The following is a 10,779-nucleotide window of genomic DNA, read 5'->3' as shown; positions in this document are numbered from 1 at the left end:
ATAGCCCCCTCTTATTTCCACCGTATGAGCATTTCGATGGTTGAAAGATCCCCCGTGGTCGATCCTCTCTACCTGCCCTTGAAAATAAGCCGCAGTCTTTCACGAAAGTACCTGCTACTTGGTCGGATTTTACCGTTTCCTCCCTCTCATCGCTCTCCCTACACTCACTCTCTCGTGACCTTGCTTCAGATGCAGGGATAACTTTAACCTTTTTGCTTCCGAATGGAAGCTTTGTAATCGTTACACGGGCACAATTATTTTGTGAATTTAACAACTAATTGTTGAAATTCACCAAATAATTTTCTCCGTCTTCAAATTTAAATTTTGGACTTTTTGTGTTATATCTTATTGTGTTCGCTAATAAACGGATGGAGTTGAGTATTTTTTTCGCCATTAATTAAAATTTAATTCATCGATTAGTTTTTTTAATTTTCGAATTTCATGAATTTCCCTGAAAGTGCGCTTTCTGATAGTTTCTTCAAATGTGACGTTTCAAATTAATTCACGTACGTGTAAATAAAATTTTTCTATCAGCATTTTACCGGGGCGCTGAGGGGACTGATAGAACTGTAAAAAAGACAATCGGTTGTATGGAACAAAGGGATAATAAGAATACAGTAGCGTATTGGTGTATTGGCCAGTTTTTGACGAATATCTTGAAATCTAAAAGAGATAGAAAAATTTTTGTCATGTACTTTTTTGTAGAGCCACTTGAGGGTTACAAAAAAGGTCGTGAGAAAAATTTTGCTATCTCTCTTCGGTTCCGAGATATTCATCAAGATAACAACATTAATTTTAATAAAATGAAATAAACAATGAATTACACACATGATGGAAGGAAATGATGTGCAAAATAATCATTCGGAAGCATATTGCTAATTTATTAGCAAAAATAACTATACTATATGCAATTCAAGAGCAATTCCCCACTTCCTCAATTTTTCGATCGTTAGACGATCGTTAGACGATCGTTATTCCTGAATTTTTTTCTCTCTCGCCTCTCGTCCACTCCGAAGAGATTCTTCCGGTGATAGGAACTTGATATTCATCAAGGCCACAGTGACCCCACGGGGTCGAAACAAGTTTGTTTCACAGATGTGAAGTAATTATCGCTGTAAATGCGAGTTGATATTTCTCACTACATGCACAGGTTTTTGCTTTTGCCTTGAAACAAATAAATAATTGTTGAAAAGTTGGTGTACGTGGAGGAAAAATTCATTGTTTATTGTCGTCGTGTAGGTGCGCGTGTCACGTCTCGTTCGCTTAATAATTTGCAATGCAAACCTGACGCTGTGTGCAATGGGCAAGTCGCGCCATTAATTATGCACTCAACTCTTGGGCTTTACCTTCTACATCGTCATGGGTAGAGGCAACAATGGACATGCTCGTGGGATTTGCTGGAGTTTCTCGGGGTATCTTTCAGGTTGAGCCGTTCATTGCGAGCTCGTGGAGGGTTTTTAGAGCTTGTGGAATTTATTATGAGCAACGGTTTTTACGACATTCTTCGGGACCGGTGGAGTTCAAAAAATGGAGGAATTGTTTAGAAATTTTGGGTCTTATGAGGCGGGACAGTTGGAGGATGATGATCTTCGTAATGACAATATTCTTGTTCAAGTCATTGATTAATTCGGTGATTGAGGGGAATCTATAATTGATGGGCGGATTTTGTGGAGAGATTTTTCTTTATTCCTTCCTCTGCAACATTAATTTGACGAAAGTTGATACGTATTAATTGTATTTTCAATTCATTAACTTATAATTTGTTAATTATTAATGAACAGACAAATTTAATTTAAAGGAATTAATCAATTGAAATAATTGAAATAATTGATTAATTCCTTTGTAACATTAATTTGGCAATTAATATTGATACGTATTAATTGTATTTTCCATTCATTAACTTATAATTTATTAATTATTAATGAACAGAAAAATTTAATTTAAAAGAATTAATTAAAATAATTTATTGATTGCTTTGTAACATTAATTTGGCAATTAATGTTGATACGCATTAAATGAATTTTCCATTGATCAACTCCTAATTTTATTAATAATTACCGGCTTTCGTTAGTAATAAATTAATCTACACAGTTACAAAAAAAAATATTCCACTGGAAATTCAACAGATTTACAAATTTTTGAGCCACAGGGCAAAAATTCGCCAACTTCCTTGGAATTTCAATGGTATTACTAGCAATTCAGCGATGAATGAACGAAATTAACTCGACATTTACCGAATTACCAAAGGAAATTGTTGAAATTTTGACAAAATGTTTCTCACCGAATGGGAATAGAACGTATTTTCATTATTCAACACGTGAAATAATTACGTCAACTTGTCGAGAGGCCAACGTAATATGGGGTATATATACAAGTTCCAGGTAAAGCCCTGGAGGTACACCCGGGTAACGGTAGACTTTAGTCAGATTAGTTCAAGTTAGAGTCTCCGGTACTCTAATCTCGTTAACTTCCTTCCTCCATCCTCAATGCATACATATGCACGGTTACGGAACTCTCGAGAGTTAGTCATTATGAATTTGATATTAAATTCATGAAATTGTTGAGAATTGAAGAGACCCAGTCATCTTTTACTCGAAATTGTTGTCGAAATTGTGAGCTTCTGGAGATGCCACTGGCGTCATTGGTCCTCGTCATTTAAAGTACCTCGAACTTCCTATTTTTACCTCACCATCCAGAATAGCCCCCAAAGGAACTTTGATCCCGTGTAATTGGACGTGACGTCCTCTGAATCTCCGTTTACTTCGACGAATCCAGCAAACGGAGACTCCCACTGGCACTTTGTATCCCCCCACCTAGGAGTTCTCTTTTCAACTGGAGTAGTCTGCCTATCTTGCAAGTCTTACTTTTCTCAGAATAAATTCTTTCCCCGAATGAATCGTCGACTCAGCGATTCACGATAAACAAGAACTTTTCGTTATTTTATTTCTCATTTACCCTAGGGCGTTTTCCATTTCTTGAATTGAATTTTAATTAGAAAATGAATCAGAAAGTCTATTTTCTAAGAAAATGAACTCCGTAATTAATTTTCTCATTTTTAAAATAATTAAAAAAATATTGTTATTGAAAATTAAGACCTTTCTTCATGAATTATCGAGAAACAGTAAATTTTTCACTTTAGAATTGAAGTCGAAAATTCTGAGAATGAATTATTTTCCGAATGAATCGTCGACGCAGCGATTCATGATAAACAAGAGCTTTTCGTTATTTTATTTCTCATTTACCCAAGGGTGCTTTCCATTTCTTGAATTGAATTTTCTTATTTTTAAAATAGTTAAAAAATTATTATCGTTGAAAATTAAGACCTCTCTTCATAAAACATCCAGAAAGCATAATTTTTTTTTCTTCATTGAATTTTTCAGAACATTTTGAACTGTTAGATAAAAAAAATCAATCAGTTTCCAAAGGAATAAACTTCCTAATTCATTCCTAAAATTACTAAAAAATGCTTTTCGAGAAATAAACCACTCTTCATGAATAATCGACAAACAATAAATTTTTTATTCCAAAAATAAAGTCCAATACTCTGCGAATAAATTCTTTCCCCGAATGAATCCTCAACTCAGCAATACCCGATAAACAATAGCTTTTCTTCATTTTATTTCTCACCTCATATCTCGCAAAATTCAACTTAAATACCACAATAACTCCCTCAAGAAATTAAATTCCAATCTCTCTCCGCAATTTCTATTTTCAATTTTTAACCGGAAATATTGTGATTCATTGCACGTTTATTGCTGGAATAAGAAAATTTATTCAGTATAAATTTTCCACAGCAAACGTGATCGTCCATACCCCGTTATTTTCTCAATGAGTATTCCATTTGTATTTTCTCCTTCCATTATTCTCCTTTTATCCCCATCCACTTTGCTCCCAAGATACAAGTCACGTTGCATTCCACCTCTGGCACAAAATTCCCCCCCTAAATCCCCCTCCCAAGATGACAATCATTATCGATTAGATCATCAAGCGTGATACGAGACTTTATCAATTTTGTAACAGCCGAACTGCTACTTCTTCCTCTGTCAATAATTTTTTATTCCTCATCACTCTATTTTTCACTGATATCGTTGACGCCGAGAGAAATGATTCAACACGGTTTATCAATTGCCCCGGACTTATCTCATGGTTATCTGTTTGCTGCTGGCATTAATATCCTCGTACGTGCCTTCTTCAGTGATAAGATAAGGCACTAGATACTGAGGTTATTTTGCGGATACAAATACATGGAGCTTAACTTTATTACTTGGGAAAAGAAATTTTATTCGACCTTGGGGTTGCATTCTGCTGTGGATTCTGGGTCGTCGAACTCATCGAGTGTTTTTATTTCACGTGAAATTGATGTTTTATCTACTCGATGACTTTTTTTATTCACTCGATCATTTCTGAGGGATAAGTTTCATTCAGAATTATCGATTTTGGTGGAGTCTTGTGCAACTGGGTGAAATTCAAAGGAATTTTGTCATTGAAAATTCACAATTTGATGAAGAGTGAATGGAAACTGTAAATTTAGGTTAATTATTCCATGAAAGCTAATGGAAATGAGGAAAATTCAGGTGATTTCATTGAAAATTCAATCATGTTGGGGGAAATCCCATCTTCCTACTGCAGGAAAATTTGTAATTCATAATGTGGAATTGTTATTTCATTCGATGACTGCCTATATTCATTCGATCATTCCTAAGAAAGAACTTTCATTCTGAATTATTGATTTTATTGAAGTCTTGTGCACAATAAATTGACATTACGTAATTTTTTGGCTGAAATTTCTGGGAACTTCATCATTAAAAATTCACAATTTGATTGAAAAACTCAATGGAAACTAAATTTAGTTCAATTATTCCATAAAAGCTAATGGAAATGAGGAAAATTCAGATAGATTAATTGAAAATTCACAATTTTATGAAGAAATCAATAAAAACTGTGAATTTAACTCAATTATTATATGAAAATATAATAAAATCATGTCTTTTTTCCCAAAACAATGCCAATTCCCCTGAAGTGTCACAATCCACGAAAGGGCAAAAAACCGAAAAACAAAGCTCACAAGAAAAATGTCACATGATCTTGGGGATGTGATTCCCGATGTCGTTGACATTCCATTAATTCAACGAGCTCCTCCATTCACTCATCAATCCCCAATGAATACATTCCATTCGGAATGATGAATTTCAATAGTTTTCTGTGCACAACAGATTGACATTGACGAAAATCAATGGACTTGTGGGAATATTTGAGCGATGACCGATTGACAGTATTTCCTCAAGATCGTTAATGACACGAGTGAGACACGAACAAAGACAATGTGGGTTGACATTCGCCCGTACAAACCCGTGGGCCGATTAGCATAGTAATCTTCCTCAACGCGAATACTATAATTAGATTCTCGCTCTTGACGGGCTGCTAAGTGGGATACCCCGAGGCACAGTTGCACATACATACATTAAAACGCATATCCATGAACATTAGTGCCTCAACTTTGTCCCTCACACAGTGCGATAACGAAACTATTAAATTTCCTACTCACGGTTGTTGGCACACTGACAAGTTTCGAAATTATTTATTTATTATTCTCACCCATCGGCCCACGTTTAAATTCCACGCTTTCGTTCAACAATTGTGTGTGTTTATTGTCTCAAGGTCTCACAATGAAATTGAGCATGAAGTATTCATTAACGGCTGACGTTGGAAATGAGTTGTGATGCTTGAGATATTATGAATCAAGATTACGTAGCTGTCTCGTTATTTTTTTTTTTAATGATCGAGGAAAATGTCGGCTTTTTATTCGTCATTCTTGAAATTCCGGTCGTGTTCATTAGGTAGTGAAGATATCAAGTGGATTCATTCGTCAGATGTCATGCCATCGAGCGGTTTATGCTGACACTGCCCCATGTTATTCCACACGAAGTAAAAAAACAAATCGAATTTTATTGAAATTTCAGTAAAATTTGAATTTCATGATTTTTTCCGCTGAATCAAACTCCCCAAATCAACATTTTTATTTTTTATTCAATCTTCTTGAATAAAAAAGGTCTTCTGTTTATGATATGTGGGCGTCCACATGAAAAGGGCCCACTTTGACGGTATTGGAGTTATGTATGTTACGATAATCTTCATCAGATTTCTCACATTTTGAGCCCAAAATCAACCCGATAGAATAAAAACTGATGTCAGTATAGACGATCAAAAAAACAATTTAACATTGGTTTAAATGGGAGATGTGGAGAGAAAAACGTGAATATCTCGGAAACTAGATGCGACAAAGTGGGCCCTTTTCACGTGGACGTACACATATATTGAACATACCAAATTCATTCATCAATCCCACTTCATCAAGCGAATTTTATCGATATTTCAATGAAATTTATTTCATAATTTTTTCCCCGAGTTAAATTGCCCTAAATAAAAAAGTTTATTTTTTATTCATCCTTCTTGAATTTGCAATCGTGTTTACGAGTTACTGAACATATCAAGTGTCTTCATTCATTAAATGTCATGTCATCAAGCTATTTATGCAGATAACTTCCTCGTGTTATTCTCCACAAGTTCCCCAGCATCTTAACGATCCATTGAGATGAAAAAAAAAATCACCATTCATTTTCCTGCTCCTCATTAACCGAACGACGCAGCAAAGAGCGCTCATTTCCTTATTCCCAGTTAATAACATACATCGATGATTGCAGTATTGATTGAAGTAGGTATCTTATGCTCCGCAGAGAAACATGCAGTCTGCCTCAATGGCATGGAACAGTTTTATTCCACTGCCACCACCGGGAAGTAGATCTCATCCATCAGCTCCACCACCCCACAGTGCCCTGACCGGTCACAGTGGACATCATCATCCAGGGGGTGCAACTAGTCACTCGGTGACTGTTGCACAACAGCAACAGCAGCGCGAGAGAGAGGAGAGAGACGCCAGAGAGAGAGAGCGCGATGCACAAGCTAGAGAACGTGAACGTGAGCATTTAGCAGCTGCCGAGAGACTCCACAGACAGGCTGAGGCGAGGGATCACGCGGTTGCACAGCAACGAGCTGCTTATTATGCAGCCACTGCACCATCGACTGCTCAACAGGTCAGTGGACATTATTAGTTTGCACACTGGTGAAAATTTTTCCTTGAAATTTCCGGTACACATCTTGGACAATTTTTATCCCATTACAGTTCCACGGAAATTGCGTGGAATTTTTTCATTGAAAATTCAACATTTCGGGGAAAAAGCAATAGAAGGTGTAAATTTCGGTTGAATTATTTCGTGGGAATTCAGAGAAATCAGGGAAATTCAGGGGAATGTGTAGTTGAATTTTCAGTTAATTGAAAATTTAGCGGAATTTACTATTGAATATTCACGGTTTGATGGAGAATTACGGTAATTTGGATAATTTGCGTCCTCCTGCTGCTCAAAAAATTGAAATTTCATTGGCAGTTCACTGAGATTTGGAATTTCAGACAAATGTAGAATTTCAGTGTAATTTCAATGAAATTCCTAATTTCAATGAAATTTGAAATTCTAGTTCAATATGAAATTTCATTGAAATTCCAGTAAAATTTGGAATTTTGTTGAAATTCGGAATGTCATTGCAATTTCGGTGAAATATGAAATTCTAGTAAAACGCGAAAATGTATTGAAACTCCAGTGAAATGTAAAGTTTCATGAAAATTCCAGTAAAATTTGAAATTTCATTGAAATTCCTGTAAAACTTCCAATTTCCTTAAAATCCCATTTCACTTAAAAATTTCACAATTGTTTCCCCCCCGACTAAAATTGAACGTCCCCCTCCCTAGAGTTAAAACCAAACAGTCCCCGAAGAGTGAAAATACCTCCACCAATGTACTCCCTCGTCCAATCCCCTCAAACGCCGCAGACCCCCTGAAATCACAAATTGCATCCTCAGGTACTGAGACCATCGAGTGTACCAAGTAAAGTCGACTACCCGCCGCCGCCAGCTCATTCGAGAGCCTCAAAAGCCTCTCTCCCAGTGACGTCTCACCACGACAAGCCCCAAGTGGTGGGTCCCCCCCCTCTCCCAAAAGCCGAGCCAAACGTCAGTCTCTTCAACTACTCGGCCTACCAAGCCCAGCCCACCTACATTCACGAATTAAAATCCAAAAATGATCTCCAACACAAAACCCTATCGGGCAAGCCACTGGCCCACGATCGTGACCATCACGGTCGAGAATTACTGCCAAATCCGCCGCCTCTCCTGCCGGACCACAAGAGCTCAGTGATAGTGAAAAACGAGGGTAGAGAGCACCAGAAAGTGCCGCCCCCGCACTCGTCGAGTCCCAAAATGATGTCCTACTTGAATGTCCAACAAGTGGGTCCCCCCCAGTCCCAGCAGCACAAGGGTGTCACCTACGAGTATCGCAGCCCAACGCAGAGCCCCCACCACCTTCATCACCTGGACAATCTCCAATCCAAAGGACTCCCAAGTCACCACAGACAGCCACAAACAGGTCCAACGTTACCCCCAAGTCCCCACCAGTCCCATCCCCACAATCGTCAATCACCCCACGGTCATCCCCACCAAACACCCCATCCATCGCCCCCAGAAGCCCGTTACCTCAGCAGGCCGGAGACCGGTCTTCCCTACGCCCCCCCAAAATCCACCTACTCCTATCCTCATCCACCAAACGCCTCGCCCACCTCTCACTATCCTCCAAATCCCGGCTCAAAACCAAAAGTCAGCAGTCCAGCACCACCTCACATATACGGCAAACCAAATTCTGGAATAATGACTGGTACACCAGTGTGTCGTGCTGAGCCTGTTGTAACAGCAACACCACTACCACTCACCTCAAAAGCAGGTAGTTCGCCTTACCAGCAAGTGCCTCATCATCATGGGGCGCCACATCTACCCCCACCAGCTCACAGCCGAGGAACAGTTTACGATTCGCGTTTTTCAACGTCTCTACCCTCATCAAAATTGCCACCACTACACAGTTCACCACCAGCAGCATCAGCTCCACGACCAGTTGTCACACATCCACATCATATGACACCTGTTCAGCCCATTCATCAAGCCCCAGTGAACACAATGCACACAAATTTTCAGACACAGCCGTTGGATTTGGGGGTGGAGAGGTCTAGTTCACCGAAGAGAAAAGCACCAACACCTGGAGACGATTGTGGACAGCCAGTGGCACTTGAGTGTAAAAAGAGAAGGACTGAGGAGCCACAGCAGCCATGGTCACTGGAGTCTGTTAAGCCAATTATTTTGGCGAGAGTTCACGAGCTCATGCCGTTGATTGCCAAAGCTGCAACTGCTAGGATGACCGATGGCAGTACTGCCTCGGTGCCACAGTCCAATAATCAGGAGCAAACGGTTGTCTCTGTGAGTCCAGCCCCGAGAACAGCCAGTGGTGATGGCTCGGTAAGGCCTGCCAGTGCTGGTAGTGTTGGTTCGTTGAATCCAACGTCAAGTGCAACACCAAGTGCTGCACCCAGTCCAGCACCAGCACCCAGTCCTGTACCACAGGATCCAAGTCCAGCACCCAGTGCTGCATCAGCACCTGGCACACCTGCCAAGGGATGCAATCCAACTAATACGGATAGTGAAAAGTCGAATAGTCCGGCTCCTAGGCCACCGAGTAGAACTAATTATCCTGTTCACAAGCTCAAGAAGGCCTGGCTGCAGAGGCACTCGGGGGAGGACGCCACTGAGGACAATACTGGGGTAGTTGGCAGTGGTTCTTGTGTCACGTTACCCCTCAATATTGCACAAGCACCCTCACAACCGCTCAATAGTAAGGAACGAGAGGGTACGACTACTAGTCTAACAAGTGCCGTTAATTCTATACACAATATCGGGAGTATGGCGGTTAATAGTATAAATAAGAGTAAAGTGGCGGGGAAGAGTGGGAGGAAGGGGGGGAATAAGGAGATCAATGGGCATGGGAATGATGGCAAGGGCTTGCAAGAGGACTCGTCGAGCAGCGATCCAGAGAGGAAGTCGCCGCCCAAGAGGAAACCTCCCAAGGTATCTATTTACACAGACTGATTTTTATTATTTGGGTGTGGTGGGGGAGGGGTTCTTTGGGGCTTCTTTGGGTTGAGGATATTCAAGTACATTTCACATTTTTCGGGATGAAGTTGGTGAATTGCACGGAAATTTCAGGTCATTTTGAAAATTGGTAACTTTTAACGTTTCAGTTGCGAAGCGAAGGGGCTAGTCTGATTTCAATGAATATCTCGGAATCTAGGGCGGATAGGAAATTTTTTGTTGTGACCTTTTTTGCAGAGTTAATTGGGAACTACTGAAAAGGTCATTACGAAAATTTTGATATCTCCCTTGGATTCCGAGATATTTTTCAAAGAGTAGGAGCTAGGTCAACTCAAATTGTTTTACTGCTTTACTACTGACTTCGTTGGGGAATTGAGATTTTTAGGGAAAAGAATTGTGTACTTGGATGTCCTTAGTCTCTGCGGGAGAACAACGAATGCTATGGTCTGATATTGAAGCACGAACAGCTTGAAAAATGCGTGCAAATTAGATTTTACCCTACGATTTTCGAGATAGAGGACAAAATGAACACTTGATTTTCTTGTTTGCAGTGAATAGAAGAATATTCATTATTTCATGAAGAGTACATTCATAATGAAATTTTAAAAAGTCAAAAAGTGTCTACTTTGCGCCATTCTCTACAACATTTAATGATGTAAACCTCTGGAAAAAATTCATCAATGTCTCACAATCAGAAGATGAAAATTGCAATTTTGTCCTGAGTAATAAATGTTGCATTCGAGCATTCTAATCGAAATC

At 39.3% G+C, this 10,779-nt stretch overlaps 1 protein-coding gene across 3 annotated transcripts in view; it reads left to right on the top strand.

Moving 5' to 3' along the window:
• The window catches only part of LOC107038331 (probable JmjC domain-containing histone demethylation protein 2C), a 151,144-nt gene that overhangs the window by 131,300 nt on the left and 9,065 nt on the right, over positions 1-10,779 (top strand). For 2 of the 3 annotated variants that reach the window (XM_015257374.1, XM_015257372.1), the window contains exons 10-11: positions 6,717-7,091; positions 7,912-9,996. In XM_015257374.1, the coding sequence (XP_015112860.1) occupies positions 6,717-7,091; positions 7,912-9,996 (2,460 nt within the window). The remainder of the gene's footprint in view (positions 1-6,716; positions 7,092-7,911; positions 9,997-10,779) is intronic. The other variant, XM_015257373.1, reaches the window with a different exon arrangement.

Source organism: Diachasma alloeum, unplaced genomic scaffold (assembly GCF_001412515.2).
Source record: "Diachasma alloeum isolate Michigan unplaced genomic scaffold, Dall2.0 Dall_scaffold_00280, whole genome shotgun sequence".
Classification (NCBI taxonomy): domain Eukaryota; kingdom Metazoa; phylum Arthropoda; class Insecta; order Hymenoptera; family Braconidae; genus Diachasma; species Diachasma alloeum.
Note: the sequence above shows the minus strand (reverse complement) of the source record. Positions and strands in the feature narration are given on the sequence as shown.